This window comes from Psammomys obesus, unplaced genomic scaffold, assembly GCF_907164565.1.
Source record: "Psammomys obesus unplaced genomic scaffold, mPsaObe1.curated_primary_1811, whole genome shotgun sequence".
Taxonomy (NCBI): domain Eukaryota; kingdom Metazoa; phylum Chordata; class Mammalia; order Rodentia; family Muridae; genus Psammomys; species Psammomys obesus.
In genome coordinates this window covers 10,858,713-10,884,366 of record NW_026591918.1, presented here as the reverse complement: position 1 = coordinate 10,884,366, position 25,654 = coordinate 10,858,713, and the positions used below count along the sequence as shown (strand labels likewise).

The 25,654-nt window shown below is 52.1% G+C and overlaps 1 protein-coding gene across 2 annotated transcripts in view; it reads right to left on the bottom strand.

Annotated features, from left to right (window-relative positions):
- Positions 1 to 7,850: 7,850 nt before the first annotated feature.
- Positions 7,851 to 25,654, bottom strand: part of Arhgap22 (Rho GTPase activating protein 22) — a 165,549-nt gene continuing 147,745 nt past the window's right edge. For both annotated transcript variants that reach the window (XM_055612448.1, XM_055612449.1), the window contains exons 6-11: positions 18,781 to 18,988; positions 15,182 to 15,314; positions 14,430 to 14,503; positions 13,313 to 13,434; positions 10,377 to 11,265; positions 7,851 to 8,213 (exon numbers count right to left, since the gene is read on the bottom strand). In XM_055612448.1, the coding sequence (XP_055468423.1) occupies positions 7,985 to 8,213; positions 10,377 to 11,265; positions 13,313 to 13,434; positions 14,430 to 14,503; positions 15,182 to 15,314; positions 18,781 to 18,988 (1,655 nt within the window). In that variant the 3' untranslated portion in view covers positions 7,851 to 7,984. The remainder of the gene's footprint in view (positions 8,214 to 10,376; positions 11,266 to 13,312; positions 13,435 to 14,429; positions 14,504 to 15,181; positions 15,315 to 18,780; positions 18,989 to 25,654) is intronic.

Genomic DNA, 25,654 nt, shown 5'->3' with positions numbered 1-25,654 from the left:
TAGAGGAACGTTATGAAAGGAACTTTGCTTCAATGCCCTTTGACCTAGTAACTGCATGAGACAGCAGCCATCACGACCACTTGGTAAAAATCAGTATCATACCTTAGTCTGTCAAAGCAAGCAGGAGGTTTGAGCGTGGAGCCTGTTGTATCTGTTCTGTGCACAGGTTCTCATCACTTCTGCTGGTTGAGCTGCATGGAGGCGTACAGGGTCATGCCAAGTGCTTAACCCAGCCTATAGGATGGCATCCCTTCATCAGGCCTGGCTCCTGTCCACACAGCCTTTGGACGTCTGCCATCCTTCTCTGCCTCTGCATACACTAACTTCTGAAGACAGTCTGCTGACTTGACAGCCATGAGATTGCTGAGTTGGTGCATGCTGTCCTGTTCCTGTCATTAGATAGGGAGGCAGAATAGCAGAAATTGGCATCAGAATGTTAACTTCACTCTTGGTATAGATGAGTGATAAGGGTTTCCACCCACTCATTAGGTGGAGTTCTTTGTTTGGCTAATGCAGGTCTTTCTTGCTTTTTGTTTGTTTGTTGCTTTTTGTTGTTGTTGAGACAGGGTTTCTTTCTGTAGCCGCCTTGGCTGTCCTGAACTCACTTTGTAGGCCAGGCTGGCCTCGAACTCACAGAGATCTACCTGCCTCTGCCTCACTAAGTGCTGGGATTACAGGCATGCACCACCGTGCTTGACTTTGTGGTTAATTTTTTAAAAGCTATTTAAGGTTATATACTAATGTTTGAACTTCATTTGAAAATAAGATACTTCAGATATGCTTTGAAAATGTTAGGTTTCCAACACATTTTATTTTATCAGTTAATGAGAACATAATGTTAACACTCTGCTGGAAGCTGGAATGAGGAGTCAAAAACGAGAGAAGAAAAAAGTATAGAGAACCAAGACTGCTGAAGGGAACAGGCAGGTTCTGATGAGAGCAAAGCAATATTGTACAAGGAAGTGCACCTTTCTTTGGAAAGAGTATTCTACACTAAAGGAAAAGTTACAGGTTTAAAAGTAAGTGCCTGCATGGAAGTGAGGGCTGATGGGCAAGGCATGGGTGTGCAAAGATAGTAATCTTCCTAATGGTGCAAGCTTTAGTTCCTCATATAGTGGTGACCCCAACCATAAAATTATTTCATTGCTACTTAATAACTAATTTTGCTGCTGTTATGAATCATAATATAAATATCTGATGAGCGAATCTGTGGAAGGGTTGTTTGGCCCCCAGGTTGAGAACTGCTGCTCTAGATAGAACCCATTGTGGAATGTGAGGTGATGACACCTTTGTCTTAGGGTCACGTGGTGAGAATAGATCAAGTTAGGCTGGAGGTGTAAATACAGGCCTGAAAACCAGATACCTTCTTGAGAGAACAGTTGCATGGGAAATAGTGCTCATTTAAGGTTGTTGCCAAGCTTGGTTAGCATGGGGAGCTGGGGAATGGTCTGAGGCCTGTACTTCTTAAGCATTCATTATAGTGGCTCTATACCCAGTGCGTCCTAGAATTTGTACTTTACCTTGTTTGCAGGAGCTATGGCAGAGGGCATGCCAGGTCTGGTGTCAGCTCTCTACTTCTTAGGAGGAAAGGGACAGTTGATTTGCACCCTAGTTATTTCTGGATTTCTCCAGTTTTGTGTCCGCCTCCATAAAGCCTGTGACATCTGCTTATCCTGGCCCCTACTATTTTGTATCACTTGGGAGTACAAGTGATGAGACAGAGGGAAAGGATTTTGACAGAGGGAAAGGGAAGCTTCCTAGTGAGTAACGTGTGAGAAATTCCAACTTATGTGGACAAGTAGAGGCGTGGTGGACTGACGAGATGGGAAGAAGCACTTGTGAAAACTGGCCAAGACATGGAAAGAGCCATGCAAACCAGAATGGACTAAAAGGGAGAAACCAAAATGCCTGTGGTCCCTGGCAAGAACTAGGTCTTGGCGAGGTGATCTGGGTCCTGAAGAGGGAAGGCTCACATTCCACCAGGCAAGTCTTGATGGCTGTGCATCGCTGAGGATGGGATACTCTGAAGGTGTCTGCTGGTTATGTGTACATTTATGAGAGACAGTGTAAGCCAGTGTAACCTGGAAAGAAATGGAAGTTGTGTGGTAGAGAAATGCTGATTTGAAAGGAAAGCATTGTGTGTGCTTCAGAACACCTGTATGCCAAACCCTGAGTTGCCTTCTCCACTCCCTACAGTCCCAAGCTTCATGTGGTTGGTAAGAATTCCTTGAGAGATAATTCAGACCAACTTTGAGTTTTCATGGAGAGTTGGAGACCGCTGTGTTAATGTGTCAAAAGAGCATTTTGTATGATTCTTTCCAGGCCCTGTCTGTCAGCCAAACCACCCCCATTATATATATTCTGTCCTGTCTTGTAAGTGTGCCATGCACACCTACACTTGCCCAGAGGATGTCTGTCTCTGTAAGCCTCTGGTTATTACCCTCACAAAGGTGAATGACTAACATTCCCTGGTGGAGGATGCTTGCTAGGGGTGGAGAGAGACTTCTCCAGTTGGGTAGCTGCCTCTAAGTTGCCTGTGCTCCTGTGAGTTGCCCCAGTTAGGATCATTAGGTCAGTGAGCTAGACTTGGAGTTGATTCTTTGATCTGGGAGTACTGTATCTGGAATAAGTGGATGTCTGTTAATATCTCCCCAGGAACTCTTGCAGCATGATTGCATAATCCTTGCTCACTTTAAAAAACTACCAAAACAAAACAAAGCAAAAAAGATGTGTGTGCGCGCGTGCGTGTGTGTGTGTGTGTGTGTGTGTGCGCGTGCGTGTGCGTGCGTGTTTGCGCGCATGCACGCAGTGTATGTGATCAGTTCTCACCTTCCACTTCGCTGAAGCAGAATCTCTTTGTTTCTGCACCTGTGCTGGATGCTCCAGGCTAGCTGGCTGGACAGGTTCATGTGATCCCATCTCCACCTCCCATCTCAGTGTAGGCATGCTGGGTTACAGATGTGGGTTAGCCTCGTCTGTGTTTTGCCCTCATGCTGGCTCACTTTACTTTCACTCCTGCAGAGATAACTAAGAGAGGCAGCATGTTCATCAGTTAGTCGATGACATCCTGTGCTCTGTCTGCTACTGATTCCTTGCCCCACAATGCCCTGGGTGAGGAGAGCGTAGCCACAGGTATGCAGACACTTAACATTCAAGCGTGTAAGCCCATGACGGGCTTCTGACAATGCCATGTTCCTCTTCCTCTGCATATAGCACAGATCACTGCATACAGTGTGAAATTATTGCAGTAAGGGTAGTGTAATACACCCAAAGTTGGATCCTGGCCTCTAATCACAGTAAGTGGTCTGACCTCGGAGGCACAAGCCATTGTGAAGGCTCAGCGTCGGCATAGGTTGAGTGGAATATGGGGCGCACTAGCCAGATAGTCGCTGAACCTCCAGAGGGGTCTCTGGAGGTCCTTACAGTTCAGCTCACCACGCGCGCTCTTGTTTGAACAGCAGTGAGGTCTTAAGTAGGTAGATACAACCCCCAAAAGAATCTGAGAAGCAACGTACTTCAGTGGGATGTGCTGGAAAGAGTCGTAACACCTGGGACTCAACGTCACAGTGTAATAGATCCGTTCCCAAGCCCCACAGCGCTTGGATCCTGTCTCTTGTTTCTAACACTAGACCAATAAACTGCAGAAACCAAGTGAAAGAAAGGAACAGGATGCTGCAAGGCAGTCTGTAGTTGCTGCTAGCCTGGGCTGGGGCCAGCTCTGGCAGCTCCCCACTTGGATGAGGTCAGGGTTGTGATCTACTTCAGGGTTGGCAGGGCTGGGCTGTGATCTCTCAGATCTCTCCAAAATGAGACTCCTAATTGTCTGGAGACAGATAATCAGATGCCACCACAGACACTGATCTCAGCGGCCAGCTGGTTACATCTGCTGAGGTCTGGCCCTGCTCTTAGTAGGCCTTCTCTGAGAAGATAGTGTGGTCAAGTGTTTATTTTCTCCTCACAGAATGCTAAGGTGAGCGCCTCCCCCGTTCCCCAGGACCCCAGAGACAGCAGTGTGTATTCATCCTGCCCGGCCTCTGGCTCCTGTGTCATCTTAGGCCAGCCTCTCCATTCTACCCTTTGCTGACACCTCGTAATGTCTATCAAAGGCTCACCCCTTCTACTTTGATGTCAGAAGGATCCCACACCAGCCCTGCTAATTACTGGCTGTAAAAAAAAAAAAAAAAAAAAAAAAAAATCTCTGCTTGGGAGCGTGGGGGAGCTGGTGCCACCCCTAACCTGGCCAGTGGGAGAGCTGGTGGGCCCAGATCCAGGGCTTTTGATTCCCCACCCAACACCTACCCCATCTATGAGCTGCTGGAATATGTGAAGGGTCCGATCCTAAAGAACCAAAGCTTCAGGATATCCAGGAGTCTGGTGGTTCAATATTGATGGTGTAACAGAAGCCAGAGGCTTTGAACTAGACTAATGACTCATGCAATGAACATTCAAAAGTAAAGCTGTTTAGGCAAAAGGATACACTGTGTGGCACATCTTTCATTGCCACTATGATGAATGAATATGTGATGGAGAGGTGGGAAAGATAGAGTGAAATAGTACATTCACAGAATACTGGTTGGTAGAGGAGCCAGTCATTGCCCAAAGGGGTCAGCAAGATTTTTGTTTTGTTCTATTTGATTTTGGTTCTTTTCTGACCTTTATTTTTATTTTATTTTTGGGAGAAGAGTACAGGGGTGGAGGGTGGCTGTGCAAGAACTGGGAAATGAGTGGGATTGGGATGCATGACTAATTCCCGAAGATTCAAAAAAATAAAAAATAAAAAAAAACAAACGTTCTTCACAGCACCATCCACACTAGGATGTAGAAGGGTATGCCAGTGCTGTCCCCCTTGCTCACCTCCCCTTCAGCCCTCTGCTAGCCTTCCAGCATCTGGTGCCCTTGAATAATGTACCTGCATCCTCCTTTGCCCACTCCATGCCCTGGCTGCAAATACAGACCTTGTTTAAATGCAAGCCAGTTTGTGTAAGTGGAGTGAAGCTTGCTTGCTTGCTTGCACCCTCCATCCCGGCCCCCTGGGTCTAGCCACCACCTACTGCATTCTCTTCTACCCGCCTTGGTCAGCTTTGTACCACTATAGTGAAATACCCTAGATAATTACAAAGAGAAAATGTTGAGGGGAAGGGCTCAGCCATGACGTTAGCCAGGAGGCTTTGGGCCTGTGGTAAGGCAGCACAGCATAGCGGACATGGTGAAAACCAACTCCGTGGGCCACGAAGCAAAGAAGGAACTGGAGTCCCCAAGTCCCCTTCAAGGGTACATGGCAAATGGCCTCAGGAACTTGGCTCTTATGAAACATTGACCCTGAAGGGGAGGGGACTCTTAGTCTCTCTGCAGTCTTGGCTGGCCTGGACCTTGACTGCTTCTGCCTCCAGAGTGTGGGGATTAACGGTGTGTGTGCCACACCATGTAGGAAAGAGACTCTTAAGCCTTAAAAGGCTGAGTCAGGAGTCTCAAGACCCACCTCAAATTTATAAGATCAGCAAAACTTCAGAGATTGTGGCAAAACTAGCAACCCACCAGTTTGCAGGGAGCTCATGAGCTCATATTGGGTGGGCTTTCCCATAATGCAGCTGACTTTCAGTCGCTCATCCTTCTGAAGTAACCCTAACCCTAGTGACTTCCTGATTGACTAAGCTAGCCTAGAGTTCATGTCTTCCCCAAGAAAGTCACACAGCCTTCCCTAAAGCTAGCCTACCTCTCAGCCAATAAGCATTCTCTCCAGCCCGCAAAACCAAATTTTAAAACATGTCTGAAGTAGCCTGTGGTCAGAATCCTAAATTATTTTTACCAGTTCATACTACTTCACAATTAGTGATGTTTTTAGCAACGGCCTCTGCTCTTGTTAGAGTGTTTCACCAGATTAAACAAACAACCTCATTCCCTATCTGCTCATATTCACAATTTATTGCTTGACTTAATATTAAGTGAAGTCATTCTAGTGTGATAGCTGAAAACTTTAGGCTTAGAACAACTTGCACAAGCATAGCCTAAGAGGAAGAAAAGGCTGAGAGGCTCCTGGGCAGATCAGCCACCATGGATGAACCTCACACTCGGAAGTCGGATGTCTACATAGGGGAGTGTGCATTACACAGGTGGGAGAAGACCTCTGAGTGGCGTCCTTTTAAGTTTCCCATAAAAATAGTGCATGCCTAGATAGCTGTTGCCAGCAGGTGGCAGCCTTGCCTTGCAAACTGTCTTCTCTGTCGGGAAGGCAGGCAGCTGTCCTTTGCCAGGATTAGAATTCCCTTTCCTCCTGTGGTTCCGGAAGCTTTTTGGATGAGCTGGTGGTTTGTTTGTTTTGTTTGTCTTCAGGTCAACTCAGCACAATCCTGCAACTGTGGTGAGGGAACACAGCAGGACTGTGAATGAATTAGTCCCACCGAACTTCTCCCAGGCTGTTTGCCCTGCCATAGAGATGATAAGGACGGATATCTATATTGCCAGGAGAAGTTCTGAGGAATCAAGTCCCTCTAGCCTTTCTTTTCTGATGCAGGGGAGGATGGTGTTTTACCTTTGGACAAGGAATGCAGGCTGGCTGTAGCAGCACCCATAGCATAGACTAACATCTACACTGGCCTTGGCACTCCCAGGGACACCCTGACCCTGACCTCTGATGCTGCAAGGGTCCTTGGCAGAAATCCTAGTTGTGGAAATCTCCAGTCCAAGGTCAGGTGCCCGTCTGTCTTAGCACTGAGGGTGAAGGGAGGGTCGTAGCAAGTGCTACCAAGCAACACCACAACTCTGGCCATTCTACTGCCCAGGTGTAAGACATGATACCTGAGGTGGGCAGGTTGGCGTTAGGGGCTTACTGACCTTTCCACACGGCAACCAGAAACTGGGATACTTTGGTGACCTCTTGCTTCTGCCCCACCACCACCACATAAACACACATCAGCCACCATAGGTTACTGTGTAAGGGGGGGAAACGAGGCCATACATGTGATGACACAGGAAGCCAGCCCTCTCCCAGCCAGGCCTGTACGATGGTCAGCATTTACTGTCAGCTTGACAGGATTAGAAACTCAGACACTTCTCTGGGGGGCTAGGATGTTTCTAGAGGAAGATCCACGGGCCAGTGGATACAACGTGACCACTGGTCTCTGGGTTCAGGTTGTCCCAGCTGGATCAGTTCTCACTGGCACCCAGCTGAGAGCCTTCTTAAGTTGTCCATCAGCTCTCTTGTCATAGCAACCAGAGTATGCCTGAGCTGCCTAGAGGCTGGGGTGTGAGCCACGTGGCCCTTGAGGTCTGAAGATGCCTTGAGTAGGTAGACATGGAAGTTACGGGCCGTTCTCACTCCCAGATCTGGAAGGGGCCAGGCCCAGTATAAGGTGGGAGATGTGGACCGGCTCTGTTCTGCAGATCTAGCCCTCTGGAGGAGACCTGAGCCGCTGCAGAGGAAAGCTGTTACAGAGAGCCGCCCAAAAGACCTTGTAGGGCAAGAAGTAGCCACAGAGGCTCAGACGTGGGCGAGCTGAAGGAGCTGCTGAGGTGGCTTCCCTGACCCACACCCTGGAGATGCTCAACCTTTGGAGAAATATATCACCTGGTACACTGCACTTGGCACAGACACGAAGAATGAGGCTAGTGACAGGCGCCATGTGTTCAGAGCACATTTAATAAAGAGTGCAAAGTTCTTAGTGGTGGCCTGGCTCTTAGATGCCATCCTTTTGAATGGCCACTGGGGACTCTTCCTGGATGAGGCAAATGCTGACGATCTTGGCACTGTCCCCTGACACATGCAGGAACCCGTATGTTTGGAGAAGCATCCAGATCCTGCCTGGACTCTGTGGGATGCTGATAGTCCCCATGGGGGTGTCAGGCTCTTTCTATCTGGCACTTGGGGGGGGGGGCAGATGGCCCTGCTGGTAGCCTGGCCCAAACTTGAAGCTTCTGGCTTCCTCTGCAACCTGTGGCCAGCCCCACAGGGAAAGTGAGCAGACATAGACATGTGCTTCTGCTCCTTTCATTCTGGGGCTCTGGCCCCTTTGGTCCCAACAGTCAAGCTCCCCAAGGTGGCGAAGAACTCCTCCATCTCCTTCTGCAGCAGCTGGTTCCTGCGCTCCGCATCCTCACGAGCTCGCTCCGAGTTCCGAAGCTTGATCTCCAACATGGCGTACTTCTTCTTCTCCTGGTCCAGCTCCTCTTCCAACCGAGACATCTGCTTCCGCAGGTCAGCACTGCCCTCCTCGATGCTTAAAACGTCAAGAAGAGGGAATTTCAGACTTTAGCCCCTGGAGTACTGTCACAGCAGACATGGCCCTGGGTCTTACCAAGGTAGGGAGGTGGTGAGGATGCTGCAGGGAGGGATCTCACAGCCTGGCCACTCCTGCAAGACAGCGGGGGCTTCCTACAGGGAGGCTTCCTTAGGTTTGTGGCCCAGAAAGGCCACCCTCAGGATTCCTGCCTTAGCACTGGAGCTAACGGTATCCCTGAGCCCTCACTAGATAGAACCTTTTGTCCCTCCAGCTCTGTTGGCTGCCCTGGTAATCAGCTGCCACTACCAAGAGGGGTAGAGGACCCCTGACCTTTGTTTCTATTTCTCAGCCACACCTCCTGCTCCTTTGTATGCCTTGCTCTGGCAGAACATAAAGCCATGGGTAATTACCGTCTGTCCTTTATGTCCTCCTCCCATGACTGTCCTGGAAGTCCAGTAATATCTGAGACTTCCATGGCATGGAGTTCCATGGCATTGACAAGACAGATGTTCCTGGGCCCAGCAGCCTTTGAATGGGGGCGGGGGGGGGTAGCTCCCCTTCACACCCCAGAGCACTGTAGTCACCATTCGGGGAGAGTATGCATGCAGCAAAGCTCCAGCAAACAGTATCTGTGGAAGGGTTATCAACCTTCCTCCACCCCCAGACACTGAGCATGCTGCTTAGAGAAAGCTGACCTCCCTTCACCATAGCAGTGGGCATGCTATCAGAAAGGGTACCTCATGAAAGATGGCACTGAGGACTCACTTCTTTTCTGTCACCAGCCCTGTCCTCTCTTTTGTTGGGCCTCTGTCAATATTATGCTAGAGTGACCTTGTCTGGTCTCCTGGTTCTAAGCCCTCCAATTAAGCTTCTGGATCAGGAGCATCTCCAACAGTCCAAAACTGAACACCTGACAGCTTCCCCCAAGCCATGCCCTGTCCCACTCAGTTCTCCCCAACGAGCACCTGCTTATAAGCTCCTCCCGAACAACTTTACAACTTTTATGCCAGGTGAGCTCCTCTCACCTCCTCAGTAAGCAAGGCCCACCCACTCCACCTTCAGAACATGTGCCAAACACTTCACTGTTGTCCCTGTGGCCCATGCCACCCCATAGGAGCCTGGCCTCCTATGGCCTCCTCATTGGTCCTACTGGACTTCCAGTAAGCTTTTCTACCAGAGCAGCCAAAGTCCTTGAGACACTCCCTCAACCCCTTCACACTCAGTCCCCTGAAAAAACCAAGCAGCACCCACTCCAGAAGGCCCTGCCTTACTACCCTGCTCAAGGCTGGCACAGCCCCTCGGTGTGCTACTCTAGCCCCACCCTGGGCCTTTCTATCCTCTCCCGAGGAGGACCCCTTCCCTCCCCAGGGTTAGTGTCCTGTATCCACTTCCTAGCATGCCGTGTATCTCTGGTGACTTTTGTGTGTTGTCTCATCCTGATACCCCAAATATGGTATGGTGAGGCTCAGAATTCTGGTAAGTTTGAGCCACAGCCCCCTCCTCAGCATCTGGCCCAGTATCTGTATTTCATAAACAAAAAATTATCTTAAGGAAATACTGGAAGGGCAGAGACTGAATTACAGGAGGCAGAATGGGTGGGTTTTGTGTATGCCAGTAGAGCATATTCCCAGAAGCCTGCTAGATGGGACATGGCATAATGCCCTCTTCCTCCCTGTGCCGGAAACCATCCTCATCAATGCCTCTCCTTCCGGGCAGCCTAGGCCACTCCACTAGTTAAGAGCATCACAGGGGCCTTTACTGTGCTCCTCCATTCTTCCCAAGGAGGGACCTGTGTAGGTAAGGAATGGCAACACCTAGGCTTGCTACAGGCACGTGGGGTAGGCTGGTTTGCACACCGAGCAGCCCCTGGGCAGCCCTCTCTGTGGCCACCCTCCATGATACAAAGCTCTGTTCCCATGCACTGCATCCTGTGGAGCCACCTGGCTCCCTACTCTTGACCTGCAAACAAACTGGCACTCTCCTTTGTTGCGATGCCTTCAGGAGGCGTTTGTGGAGCCCGCCCAGTAATGGGTCCACCCACTGTCAAACCTGAATATCCTAGGGTCATTTTCCAAGGAAGGCAGACTGGGGGGGAAGGGGCTTCTCTGAGCCTTGCCCCCTGCAGCCTTCTCAGCAGTCAGCATAAGCATAGCCCTTTACCTTTTCAGGCTCCTCTCATACTCAGTCCTCTGTCGGCATAGCTCTGCCCTGAGCTCGGCCACCTGGCCCTGGAGAGCCTGGCAACGGTGAACATGGGCTTGTGTGGGGCTGCCTGGGTCATTGGGCTCACTACTGCCACTGCCCACACATGCCTCATCCAGGCTGTGGCCCAGGTCTGGGGACCTGTGGTCCTCACTGCTACTGGGGAGAGGAGAGGCCTCGAGAGCCCACTCGGTATGTAAGGAGCTGCAGGCAGAAGAGTCGCTGGCCCGGCAGGCTGTGCAGCTGCTGACAGAAGCCTCTTGGGATGATGAGGCTACAGACCACGCTGTGCTGGCCATGCTGGCAGTGCTAGAAACGTGGCTGGAAGGGGGCACATTGTCATAGGTGGAGAGTCTCTGTGCTGAGCCTGAATCCTTGAGCCGGTCCCCTGATGAGGCCCGACGGTGGCCACGCAGAGAGGATAGGCCGTTTATGAGCCAGTTCCCACCGGAGGAGATGATGGGTACCTCTAAGGATGAGCTGCCCCCCTTTGGGCTCTCTGACCGGGAGCCAGGCGGCCGAAAGGAAGGCTTCCAGCCAGGCAGAGTATGCATCCTCTTCCCAGGGCTGGTGGCAGCAGGGCCAGTCTGGCTGCCAAGGCGTGGTGGAGAAGTTCTAGAGAGCACTGCAGCAGCTGGCCCATCCAGAGATGAAGTCCTGTGTGTGGGCAAGCCAGGGCTGCTAGGCTCGGCCTGGTGGTCCCTGGTGACCTCCTCGGAGCCCCACTCTACAGTGCCCTGGACAGTAGTACCACGTGGTGAAGCAGGTTCTTCCAGGGAGGTTGCGGCAAAGAGCTGTTGGTGTTTCCGGATGAGGACAGTCATCAGATGCTGAACCAAAGAGGTGCCTGTGAGAAAGAGAGGGGAGAGCTTGGCTGTGAGTGGCCCAGCCCACACCTCTAACACACTCAGGGCTAGCTACAGCTCAGACATAGGATGCCTGTTCCTGAAGGAGGACCACCACACCAGCCAGAACCAGGCACAGACAGATCTGTGCCCACAAAGCTCTTGGGCATGGAGGAAGCATAGGACTGCTCTCCTAGGAAGAGGTAAGTGCCATGCATACCCGATACTCATCGAGGCCACACGGTGATGGATGGCACAATGGAACTGGAAATCAGAGGCCAGTAAGTCAGAGCCCATCAACCACCCAGTCTCTCTGGTGCTACTGCTTCTGCTGGCTGTGCCCTAATGAAGCCCCTCTGAGGACGCAAGGCTCTGTCTGGAGCAGGGTTTACACATACGCGTGCATGCATGGACACATGCACATGCTTGAATACATCGTTTTAAAAAAAATTACTTGTTTCTGGGCTGGAAAGATGCCTCAACAGTTAACACCTGCTGCTCTTGCAGAGGACCTGGATTAGGGTCTCAGCACCCACACGGTGGCTCATAACCATCTACGGCTCCAGTTCCTGGGAAACCCAGTGCCCTCTTCTGACCCCAGCAGACACCAGGCATGCACATGGCGCACAGACATACGTGCGGCGAGACACTAATACACATTGACGGATGAAATAAAAAATTTAAAGTATGCTATGTGTGTGAGTATTCTGCTTGCTTGTATTTATGGGCACTGTATGTGTACCTGGTACGTGTGGACCTTAGAAGAGAATGTCAGATCCCTTGGAACCAGAGCTATAAATTGTTTTGAATTGCCATGTGGGTGCTGGGAACCAAACCAGGGTCATCTGAAAGAGCAGCCAATGCAGGTAACTACAGAGCCGGGGTTCTAGCCCTTATACACATGTGTGGAGATATGTATATATGTAAATACACACGTGCACAGTGTTGACCACCAATCCCTCCATCATCCCCTGAGGCACAGTACCCCAAATCTGGGGGCTTGATATGGGGCTCAGCAGCAACGATAGGGCCATGCAAAGGTCTAGGATGTCTATTCTGCAACCTTGTTCCCCCTAGCTACCCGCAACAAAACACTAGAGTTGGGAGATTCACCGTGGATGAGAAAGACCATGGCCTGGGAAGGCCCCCACAGAACCCTAGTGATCCAGCAGGAATTACAGTAGGTACTTCTCAGCCAGAAAACAGCCTTCCCACAGTGGGCTGTGGGGCTACTGCTGGTGTCCAAGTTGGAGCCCATGTCCTCAGCCCTGGTCCAGGACCTCCGGCATGTCCCCACATGTGAACATCCTGTGTGGCCAGCATGGTTCTTACACTGGTTCTGCTACAGACGGTCTTCCCAGAGGCATGTGCATTCTTGTTTCCACACCAGCCTCTCTCTATGTGGGCCCTTGACAGGCTTGGCTGGCAGGCCCTGGTGAGTCACCTCACCTCACTTGGCCTCCTTCTCATCATCTGGGACTTAAGAGCAATTATCACAGGCTGGGCATGAGGCCTGTAACTGGAGGCAGCTTTAACCCTTTTTCACCTCTTTCTTTATCTGAGACCATGTCTCACATTGTCCAGGCTGTCCTCAAATTCCCAGACTTAAGGAATTCTCCCATCTCAGCCTCACCATATTGCTTTAAAAAAAACCACACACACACATAAAAATAAAAACAAAACCCCATCATTTTACTAATTACTTATCACAAAAGAGAAATTCCCTGCCATTTGCACAGGTCTGTCATCAAGGAACCTAAGACAATTACTTGACTGTGACAGTAAAACAGAAAAACATTCTGTGTGGGCTCAAGGACAAGTATTTTTGCTTCCAGATGTCCTATAATCTCTAACCATTGGTCATTTTAACTGTTTCCAATGATTAGCTGCTACCAGCCACAAAGGGAGGGATGGAGGGAAGGAGGTTTTGTCCCTGAAAATGGAGACAGGACATTTAAGCTCTTGATCCTGGCCTGGCTCTGAGCTATGGAGACTAACATGAACCCAAATTCCCCAGTTTTGGACACTGCCAAGCCACGTCCCCTTTACCTTCCATGATGGTTACTGGATCCTCTATCTGTGGCCGAAGGATGTTAGGGCCAAAGACAGTTGCCAAATTCTGGACACTCATCTTGTTGACATCTGAGTGGGCCTGCACTTCATCCAGAAACCTGCAAAAGAGGAAATCGGTGAAGCAGCAAATTGCAAATTGTAAACTCTAACCTGTTGTGAGCGCTAAGCCCTGCCTGGCCACACCCACCATGCCACACCCCACACCCACTCCATCTACTCAACTCTACACCACCTAGGTACCCACCACACTGATACTTCTAGCCACACCTCTCAGATATACCCACCATACCATACCAATGATGCCTCCTCCATACCAGCCAGCCATCCACCCACATGCTACCTGCTCATCCACATGCCCTGTCAATCCATCATACCACGCCTACGCTTCCGTGTCTCCCACCTTGTCTGTCACAGCTATGGACAGCCGAACCCCAGCCATAGCCACAGAGGGCCCACCCAATTCATACCTACACTCAACTACACTATACCCAACCATCCGCTACACTGTCATGCTACCTCTGATACCCAATTACATCCCACGCCCACCCAACCTACACCTTCACACGTTCATGCCCTCTGGCCACACCCTCTATGCCCAGCTCCCGTCTTTGTGCCCTCAGGCTCCATTCCACTCCCATGATCAACCAGGCCTCCCAGGCTTTCTTTCCATGGTTGCTGTGTAGGGTCAGCTGCACCTGTGTCTGATCAAGGCAGAAGGTCCCTTGAGATCTAAGGATACCATGAGAAACAAAGGCGTAGGGGCACAGTATGGCCATCTCTGCTGCAGAAGACAAATGCCCCGGAAGCTCAGACCCCAGCTGGCCCTGGGTGAGTGTCATCCTGCAGGCTCCTACCAGCACCCAGAATGAGGGCACCTGGGGGTCTGTACCTCATGAGATATATACCTAATCAAGGGGCATATGCCAGAAAGGCGAACATAGGTTCCTTCTGCAATCATTCACTCGCTGCCTCCTCCAGCTCTGTTCTTCCACACGCCTTGCCTGCATGTACCGAGCTTTCTCTCCAGGGGTGGAGGGAATGAGCACAGAGTCAGAGCAGGCCACAGTAGCCCCACCCCAAGCCAGCCACTTACTTGCAGATGTATCTGAGTAGGTTGTAGTTGGCCTGAGGAAGGTTGCTCACTTGTTTAGCCAACTCCAGGGTCCCCTTGTGAAGAAAGGAGAACATGGGGTTTCAAAAGCCAGCAGTGAGGCCTCTGACTGGAGGAAGGTGGGACAGGAGAAGGGAGGTATGGCCAGTCCCAGCTGACCTCCTCCATCCCTCCAGAGTGTAGCTGTGACCTCTTGAGACTGATTCTCTTTCTGGGAGCTGGGGTGAGGGGTGAGCCTCTGCAAGGCCACAGAGGAATGTCTCGGCTCACTTATCAGGGCACAAATATTTGCCTGATAACACCCCTCATCCCCCACACAGTCACAGAGACGGCAAACAGTCTTTCCCCGTGCAGCCGCTCAGAGCTGCAGATGGCCAGGAGGGCAGAGGGTGGAGGGGAGGGGGCCGATACCCGTCCTGGAAGCCAGCTCAGGAAACAGGTAACAGGGCTCCTTGGCCTCAACACCGTACAGACTTTGAAGCCTGAGCCAGGTGTGGGAGATGACGGTGAAACAGAAGCACCCGCTGTGAGGTGGCCAGAACTGGGCAGCCTGCGTTAAGAGGGATCTGCATTCCACCCTCACCCCCACTTCGGCTTCTGTGAAAAACTTCTGCAAAGCACTTGGGGGCCCTCTCTCCCCCACAGAGCAGCCCATGTGCCAGCGAGTAAGTCCTGACTCCACATGCCTGCTGCCCGCCAGCCCACCCCCAAGATGCATCCCGAGAGGCACTGACCTCCCCCTCGTCCTTCGTGAGCAGCTGGGCGCAGCTGAGGAAGTCCTCATACCTGGCGAAAGGGATGACCGGCTCTGGGAGCTCCCGGAGGTAGAGCTTCAGCAGGGAGGCCACCGTGTGCACATCTGTGGTGCTGGGATGAAAAGGGGGACACAAGTGAGAGCAGGGCCCCAGGCAGCTTCAAGACTAACACATACCTCACATGCCCCAAGACAGAGTCAGTCTCGGGTCAAGACGTGTGCATACAGCCATGCTCCTCCGGAGCCAGCTGCCCCTGGTCAAGGTCAGGCCCAGACTGTCTGCAGGCGCAGGAGGCAGGGCCCTGTGGAGAGGGTGACTGAGAGACCAGAAGCTAGCTCCAGCTTGGATCAACTCACCAGCCCCACACCACTCAGAATCTAGTGTCTAGTCCAGCATGAGTGGTGAAGGGGAATCCTCTTTTGTGTTCCTGGTGTGGAACTTGGGAGGTGTCCTGCTGCAGAAGCCACAGAGCACAGCTGTTCCGCTCACAACAGCTGCTCGAGGTGGAAGGAATTACCTATGATTCGGATTGGCTCACAGGAAGCCCCTCCCCCACCTCATGCTATAGCCCACCTACAGGTACTGCTTCTCGCCTTGGTCTTCCTCTACCACAAAACTCTTTCTATAGTAACACTCTCAGCCCCAGGGGTGTGTGGATGTGTGTGTGTTTTCCAGGAGTGGAGACAGGAGGCAAGGCTTTCATTCTGGATGAATGCTGTTGTTGGCTTGGGGAAGCGAAGAGAGGATGGGAAGCTGCAGATGGGGACATGGGCAGTGGGGACAGCTGACTTGACCAGAGCAGGTCTGATGACCCACTGGCCTTCTGTAGCCTTGCCTCAGGCCACCAGCTGCATGTAGCACATACTGTGAGATGCCCAGGCTGGTGGGCCCAGGCTTCCGTCTGGAATGCTCTTTGGTACGGGTGAGAGTGCGATGGGGGTAGAGTGAATTCACAGTGGTGTTGGAAGGGAATTCAGGGACACAGGAACCAAGTGTTAAATAAAGGGAAGACCAGCCAGCGGTGAGTGGGGATAGAGGCTGAGAGAGCCAGAGTGGGCGGAACAGTGGGCCAGGCATACAGCTAAGCAGCAGGTCTCTGTGGGTGATGGATGGGATGGGAAGGGCATTGAGCGGGGATGCAGACAGGAAGGCCTGTGAACTGGAGGGCTAACCAGTCCTACTCCCTGTCTCCCTGAGGCAGCAGATGCTGCTGACCCTGGAGGGTCCCAGCTTGGGAAGGGCCCTGGCCTCCAGTGTGGATGGAGGAAGTGGCCCAGGAGAAGGCAGTGAGCAGTGGGCAGCAGCATGCTTGGCTGGAGAGCAGAGGCCAGGGAAGAACCCCGCATATGTGGATCTTGGGTGCGTGTGGTCATATGGAAGTCCAGAATCTCAAATGTCAGTGCCAGAGGGACACTAGCACAGCCAAGGTCTGCTGGTCCCTGGCTGTCTTCCCCGAGAATCTCCTATGGGGAACTTTAAGCTGGGCATGGAACCAGGGGCTACGAAAGTTTTCTGGGGCTCAGGTGTGGCTTAAGGTGCTGGCTTAGAGGAGGAGCCAGCTGTGGCCAGGGCTGCCCCACAAAGCACAGATAGAAAAAGAGAGCATGAGCCTGAGCTGGCAATACCTCGACACACCCAAGCCCCCTCCCCCAACACACACACACACTACACTTCAGCCGAGTCATCCCTGAATCCCTGAGCCAGATGGAGACTAAGTCCTGTTGTGGCCATCGAAGGCCCTCAAGATGGAGAGAGGAGCTGAGACCAGAGGCAAGGGCCTGACTTCTCACCTTCGGATATAGATTCCTCAGTTCAGCCAAGGTTCATCCCAAGGACAAAGAGGACTAAGTCTGGGAGCGGGAGCCCCATCAGCCACCCAGCTGCTTGGTGGAAGGAAGACTGTGAGTGAGTTATAGGGAACAGAGCTCTGGTGCCCACGGTGAGCAGGTGGGCAGGGGGACAGAGACACCTGGCCTCTGTAAGGTGCAGTAAGGTACTAAGGTGCCCTTGTGAGTGAGCTGAGGATAACAGACTCCAAAGCTCACTCGGAACAGGCACAGGTCAGCAGAGCCCTGGAGACCCTGTGAGTTGGTAGACATAGCTGCTAGAGGAATAGAAGAAATTGGGAAAGAATCTCTGAAGAGTGGGAAGTCGGAGCCCAGAGCCTCCATGGTGGAGGGAGAACGCTTAGAGGCCTACCTAAGAGGAGGGACTGGTAAGCCCGGGGAAGGGAGGTTTCATGATGGAGGGTCAGTCAGGAGCCACAAGCCTGGAAAAAGGGCCTTGTCATGCCGCCAAAGCAGAGATGTGGGTCTGTGGGCCTGAGCTCAGGGACAGGAGCCAAACTGAGCCCAGCTGGCACCGTGCTTTAAAACAGGAGGCACAACAAGACGATGACACTACAGGGTGGGTTAGGCTAGAAAGACTGCCACCTCGCCCCGAGACCCTAGTGAGTTTGAATGTGGTGGTGTGGGTCTGACACTCTTCCAACACTACAACACTGTATCTGACCCTGGGACTCATCTAAAAGCCATTGCTCCCAGTTCCTACCAAAGCAGCTTTTGTTTGAAGCAGGCTCTAACCTTGACGCCTACAGAAGAGATGAGGTCTGGCTGGCAGACGTGCAGAGTTAACCGCAAGCTTCCACAAGCTGTAGCAGAGCGTCACAGGGATCCAGGAACAGGGACTCCTATGCCCTCCCTGAGGAGCGGTGGTTAGTCCTGAACTCATATCTAATGAAACTAGCTGGCAAAGCCCCAGAGCTTTGCTATGGGTCTGGGAGGAAGCTGGAGGGATGACAGCATTACACTCTGCGGGGTCCAGGGCCATGGCAAGCACTGCATAGCTTATCCCATGGCAGAAGGAGCCTAGATTTAAGAGAAGGTGTCACAAGAGGCAGAAGCTTTATGGGTGTCTGGTTTGAAGGCTTGATATAAGAACTCTATGTAGAACTGTCCTGTAATGAGTGGTATCCCACGGGGGAGAAGACAGCCCACACAACCCCATGGAGAGGCAAGCCCCACCCACCCGTTCTCAGGCCCTGGGCAGTGGGTATCATTGTCTTCCTCTAGCCATGGGATGTCCCCAGTGATGAGTACTGGGGACTCAAAGCAGGCAGAAGCGACTGTCTTCCTGCCCCAGAATCTGACTGAGATGGAACTCGGCTGCTATGCCATCATGCCATTATGGAAGCTTGGGGGGAGGCGGAGCTGGGTCACTGAGAGGAGGCAGGACTAAGGGCACACTGCAATGAAGTGTGGAATTCTAGATACAGCTGTGCCTAAGCTATGCTGGCCTGGCCGCTAGCTGAGGCCTTCATTCCTCTGCTTGGGTCAAAAAGGAACTGAGGAAGTCAACAGATGCCTGACCCTGTTTGTGGCAGACACCCTCCAGAAGACCAGCAACCAGTGTGATTCTGGGCCCCACTATTCTGCGCTCTGGGCAGACTGGCTAAATATCCATGAGTTGCACAGTAGACAACACGACAGGCCCTGCTCAGAGAACCTGATGTCAGGGAGGAGCCCACAGGAGCCTTGGCGAGTGGTCCCATCTATACTACCCTTTCCGCCGGAGCTCACCTGTCAAACAGCGGCTTCTCTCCACAGTCGAAGGAATCCTGCAGGTCCCTCACCAGGTTGGCCTGGCCGGGCATACGGAAGAGGCCCTCTTCACTGAGTCCTCGCTCCCGGATGAAGTCCACACACTGTTCCACCAGCAGGGGAGCCAGTCGGGGACCATACTTCCGCTCATGGTGCACCGTGTCCTCCAGCCGCTGCCCAAAGATCCCTGGACACAGAAAGGGACTATTCACTCTCTCCTGCCACTCTGCACAATGGTGGGTGAAGGGTGTTTGGACTGTGGGAGGCAGAGAATGCTGTGTGTGCACCAAAGGAGGCTCTTCCCAAGGAAGAGAGTATACACTGGGAGGGCACACCCAGGTGGCTGCTCAGGGCTGTCAGGGCAGCAGGAGGCATGCAGCCAGCCTGGCCTGTGCAGCTTGTCCAAGCCAGGAGAAAACGGCCCTCAGGAAGTATGTGCTTGTGTTGTGTTGAAGGATGAATTCACTCCACTGGGAAACTATGCCAAGCCCAAGCACAGGAAAGTGAGCAGATGCCTCGTGGGTTGGTCCACTGGGCACTGCTGTAAAAAGAGAGGCAGGAAGCACAGCTCAGAGGACAAGAGAGATGGCACACTGATGTGAAACACCATCCCACTCAACATCATTCATCAAAATGATGCAATGAGTATGAGCGCTGGGGAGCTGGCTCAGCTCAGCGGGTACGGCTCTTGACGGGCAAGTGTGAGGACCTTAGCTCAGGGCTGGGCAAAGCTGGACACGGCAGCACACGTGTGTAATCCCAGGGTTCCTATGGTGGGATAGAAAGATGGAGATAGGAGGATCCCTGAAGACTTGCTGGCCAGCTAGCCTGGCATACACAGCAATGAACAAGAGACTCTGTCCCTGAGGAAAGACACCCAAGGCTGTCTTTTATCCTCATACGTGCACAATGACGGGCACATATGCATGCATGCACACACACACACACACACACACAGAAAGAGAGAGAGATAGAAGAGGAGAGGGAGACACTGCCCCATCCTTCAGAATGCTACAGTCAAAAGAAGAGTAACTGGGAAGAGCTGGGGAGGAGGTAGAGGAAGCTCTGGGCACTGCTGGGGTAGAGGAATGACGCCCTGGGCACCACCAGCAGGAACTCGAGATGGTGCCACTGGGATGGAAATGCTTGCAGTGAGGGGTCTTTCAAGGAACTGAGAACTGAATCACTGCAAGCCATCCCGGCCCTCGGCAGACACAGGAAAAGAACTGAAAGTGTGCAAGAGGCATGTGAGCACACGCACAGCAGCTCTACGCACACGACAAAAGGTGGAAAAGTGGAAGACAATCAGCGGAAGACAATCAGTACCCACGGTGCAGCGGGCCTGCACTATGAGATGTGGTTTCTGCCTTACGAAGTCAGGAGATGCGGGCAGAGGCCACAACAGGGAAGACACATGCAAAATAAGACATTCATAAAGGAACAACAGTTGTGTGACAGCACCGGTAAGATATCCCTCCACTGTCACACCGAGACAGGAAGTGGATGGTGGCGCTGGGGGCTGGGAGGGAGGTGGACATTCAGTGGTACAGCTTCAAAGATGGAGGATGCTTACAGCACCGTGTGAACACTGAGCCCCTGAGCTTTAAGAAGGGCGAAGCAGTTGGTGGATTTTGTGAAAACTCTTAAGCACAAAAGCCGTAACTCTAAGCTTCATTCACGTGAGGCTACAAACAAGTCAAACTGACAGTAGTGTCAGGCCAGAACTTGGCTTCAGTGGGTCAGTGGCTAGAAGCGCGCTGGGCTTGTGGGGCTCCAGCACTCCTGGGTCTGAACCTGGCACGCTATCCCAGCCGTACACAGTTTAATAAAGTCGGGCCATTGAGCAGTGCACAATGACTTGCACACTTTCCGATAGGCCAAGCCTCAGAAACGCTTGGGAGAAGAAGCAAAACATCAGAAAGAAAAGAACCCAAACATCTAACCCAGAACAGAGAGCAATTGAGGGTTAGAAGAGAGGAAGGAGAGGAAAAGGCAGAGGAATTTCTGGCTAAAACTGATAATTTGATAAATAACAAGACTAGGAGTTTCCTGATCCTGCAGGCAATGACAGTAAGAAGCCAAGATCTTTGAACCTCTCTGCCCTGGGTCAGCAGCTGGAGAAACTCTCACAGCCTTAAGATCTAGGACCATGGTTCCCAACCTTCCTAATGCTGTGACCCTTTAATACAGTTCCTCATGTTGCAGTAACCCCCAATCATAAAATTATTCTCGTTGCTACTTTATGACTGTAATTTTACTACTGTCATGAATCATAATATAAACATCTGATATGCAGGATATCTGGTGTGCAAGCCCAGCTTTGTGGGAACTGGATCATGAGGCAGCCAAGTTCAACTACCCCTCTGGCAACCTACCTCACTCTCTGCTCCAACACTGTTTAAAAATAAGACATATCAGTCCCCTGGGCTGAGGGTGGCTCAGCGGTTAAAGCCTTTGCCCAGCATGTGAGAGGCCCTGGGCTTCATTCCAAGCACTGGAAATAAAGAGAACGGCCCTGCAAATGCTAGTCCTTAAATTGGATATCTGGAAATAAAGCATATGGAATAGGAAAGAAAAGCCTCCCTGGCCCCACCGCCCTCTTTCTGGGAAAGCCTTTAGGGACACAACAGGGACACCATCAATGCCTCAGGTAAAGGGGTGTGTGTGAGCATGTGCCATACGCACATCCACGTTGGGCTTCTGTTCGTATATGTGCATGTGAACAGGTCAGCTTGTGCATGCATGTGGCGGGGCCTAGTTCAGCCCATTCAGTGTGGCTCTATGTACAGCAAATATCCCAGCTTTTCTGTTCTGTCACCACCATGTACGTTGGAATGGAGATGAAGGAACCCAGCAGCAGGTCCTATGACGGGAACCATCTGGGTCACAGTATAGGACATAACGCTGGAAAAAGGAAAACTGGCCTCTTCTGCGACTTGACAGGCTAGTAGTCCCCTGACCACAGGGAAAACTCAGGGCCAGGAGGCCAGGGACATGCTGGCCAAAGCAGGCCAGACTCAGGAGGCCTTGAGTCTCCTCTAACAGTGTCCTAGCCTTTGAGCTGGGTTAGAGCGTGCTGGGATGAGGGCACAGACACACAGCTATTTTTCTCTCACTCGGGACTCAGTCACCCACACTCAGGGCTTCAAATGCACGAGCTTACCTCCTATGACACTGAAAAGATTTTTAAAATTTGCTGGTTTTCCCTCCCTCTCCTTTGTTTTGAGGTGCGTACGCTAGGCAAGCTTTCTACAACTGAGCTACACCCCAGCTCTTGAGTTTCTCTGCAAATTTCCATGCTTCTGGTGGCAACAGACCTAAGTTTCCAACAAGGCAAGAGTGGCAGAGCACTCGGTACCAGCTGTTGTTCCTTTCAGAAAAGCACCGCAGTCCTCTAGACCACAGCATTCCATACTGCCTCCTGCCCCAACTTCCCCAACCCCTGCTTCACGCTTTGGGGTATTTATTTACTTTTGCTGTTTTAAGTCTGTGAGTACAGACTTCCCCAAATGACACTAGAGTCTGGGTAAGTGGGGAAGATGTCCTGGCTCACAGAAGGAAGCCAGAGGAAGCCATGTCTGTGAGCAGAAGTACCATTACTTCAAATGAGCAGGCATAGAACACAGAGGAAGTTCCCATGGACAAAGTGTTCTCCAAAGGGGGGCAGGGCTCCCTTGGCATGACACCCACCTGTCGCCTCCCATCCACTCATACGAAGCCTTTTATGCAGCTTCATTCACTCCTTAACTGTTTCCAATGGCAGCTTTCACACAGCCACACCTAGGCATAGGGCACACCCATGCAGTCTATTTCCATCACATCTCCCACCCCTGGAGCACAGCCCGGTTAAGACACTCCTTTCTTCAGGGCCACTGGCAGAGGTGGAGGAGTGAGAGGATAGGACAGACAAATACCATGCAGTGCTTTCTCCTGTCCCAAGCCACAACACTCAGCTCCCGGCCTCAGCTCCCGGCAATTGAAGGCCACAGTCAGGAAGACATAAGACATGCCGAATTCCCTCCACGCATTCACCAGGCTCAGGTGATTCCAACCAGCTTCCTTCTTGTTCCCCGTGTCCCATGCTCAGGACACCTGCCGTCTGTTGCTCACTGTATACTTGCGCCTGGCCCTGTTCTGAAAACAGAAGGACCCTATTCTCAGGGGAGGCAAACCCAGCTCCCCAGCGAAACTGCAGATAACACGTCCCCTGAGTAGACCACGATCTAAGTGTATAAACTGAGGTTTTTCGGCAGGATTATGCGGGAATGAGAAGCTGGGAGATGAAAGCCATGAGCTGGGGGAGTTTAGGGTAGGGGCGGGCTGAGAGCTAGGGTGCCAGCACAGTGTTAAGAGTGCTACCGAGAGAGCCTGAAGGCCACGTGCTGCTTCTGTATGCTAACAGGCACCAGAGATAGCCATTTACCCAAGTTTCTTTTGGAGTCAAACTAAGTAGTTGGCAAAAGAGAACAATTTTAACACTACACTAGAGTGACAGTTATGTGGCTGCCCCTGCTCCCCATATCATCTCTGAACATAGCTTTCTGCACTTCAGCATTTTCACTCAAAGGCAGCAACTACTCAAACTGCCAGTGCTCCTCTCGCACTTGGTGTCACTGTTGAATAAAATAAAGGTTACGTGAACACCAGCCCTATAGTACCATGACAACTGATCTGATAGGCGGGGGTGACATGCACAGAACAGACACCCCAAAAATGATGATTCACATCCCGGCCAGGGTTCACGGTTTCATCACAATCCACAATTTAAAACTTAGGAGCTGTTTGTGGAATTTTCCACTTCGTATTTTCAGGCTGCAGGTGGTCACGGGAAACGGGAAACGGGAAACCCAGAAAGTGAAACAGTGGGAGTGTGGGCTACACTGCTGAAAAGCGACCGAGCCGCCCTTGCTTGGGCTAAGAGCATGCCCCACACTGTAGTCTTCATGGAACCAACCAGGCTGACAAGCTCTGCCCTGCTGGCCTCCACCGGCCCTTAGGCACAAACCTAGACAGGCCCACCTGTCCACATAGGACAGCCTTGGCAGCTCTGCCCTGTGACAGCCCCTCCCAACCCCTGCCTCCCACTGAAGCCTTCTGAACATTTTCCCTGTCCCCTAATGGGGCAGCAGAGCAGCAGAGGGAAAGCCACAAGGTCCCAGCACTTCAGAACAGAAGAGGTTTTGAGAAGGTGACACAGCAAACACTTTTAAGTAGGAGGTATAGAATTAGGGGGGCTCAATGGAATAGCTCTGAAAGAAGGACACTTGGTGTTGGGGGGTAGGAGGAAGGAAGTGTGCCTGCAGACAAGGGGTCACGTGAGCACTGAACCCAGATAACATGAGGTGGGGGCACAAGCAGGCAAGTAATAAGACCAAAGAGACAGGTTCTGGGCACACATTGCTAGAACAGTGGACTACATGCCCCCCCCCCATCTATCTATCTATCTATCTATCTATCTATCTATCTATCTATCTAGAGGGACATCTGTCTTCGCAGACTGCCCTGAGACCCAAGATGGACCCATACCCTAGGGCATCCCTTCTTCCACTGGACTCTTGAAAGGAAAAATCCAGACCTCATTCCAGCTCAGCCTCTGAGTCCTCCCTGCCAGCTATCCCTGCTGTAGGCAAGCCATGTTCAGGCCTCAGGCAGCCTCCATTCCCAGTGGCCCTGCACACTGCTTTCTTTGCCACAGTCTTTCTGGCAGACCCCATGAGGCCTAGCCCCACCTGCTGAACTCCCTAAGCCCTCCTGGCAAGTGTCAGAGGGGAAATGTGCCAAGAACCAGTTCCAGTAGGCTTGTCATGTTGCTGGAAACCCAGCCAGTATGTGGTTCCTAGAGGTCCCGGCCCACACTCGTCACCAAGTGCCCACTCTGCCAACTGAGAGGAATCTGGCAGAGCTGCCTTTCCTCAGAATGAACCTGCAGGGCTTCTGCTTTGACAACTACTCCCTAAATCCTGGCCTACACGCCTCTCAGAATCCCAAACAAGGGTAAAAGCCAGAGATCCTGCTCAGAGCTCATTCTAGAAGACCCTGGAAGCAGCCCCCAACCTCCCTGCCAAGTCCTGGACTTAGGTCCACGGGCACCTAGTGGTTTGTTTTCTCCTTACCCTCTAGGGAAGCCCTGGAGGAAGGGGGCATGGTCCTGCCACAGCAAGAAAGGCAGGCCACTGGGATTCCCTCCTGGATCTGGTCCCAGAGCTGAGGCAGCAGGTCAGCTTGGCCACAGTGTCTGTCTCTGGCTCTCCCCAGTGGAGAGAAGGCCACAGTTGGGGGAGGGGAGGAGAAACAGCCATAGAACAAACTCTTGCAAACTCTGGATAAATCTGCTGTCTCCCTCTTGACTGCAGGCTTTCCTTGCTCTTTGGCCCACTCTCACCTGCAGCCAGCTACGCACCCGCTCTTTGAACACCTACTTCCCCTTTGACAGGCCCCGGACCGTACCTCTTTCAGGCCCTGGCGACTGAGAGCCTCAGACTGGGGATTGAAATCCCTTCTAACTTGCCCCCAGCACACCCTGGGAAACCACCACAGGCTAAGGCCCTGGAGGATGAGCTTGCCCAGCGCAAGCCAGGCCCCAGGGCAGACCGATTTCCACCTCTAGATGGTGGCTTTCCAGAGGCTCCAACTGGGCCTAGAATCAGAGCCTGGGACCCACCTCCTGCTAGGGCTCAGAGCAGTAGGGGATGGAGAGGATCTTTCGCAGATTCCTAGTCTCAGTCCCACAGTTAACTGGAGAAAAGGACGGGGCATTGTCATTTCCTCTCCCCACCAACACAAATAGGCACATACAGGGCTCCAGCCCCTCGGAACGATCTCGAACTCCCAGCCCCACCCTCCTGCAGGCCCC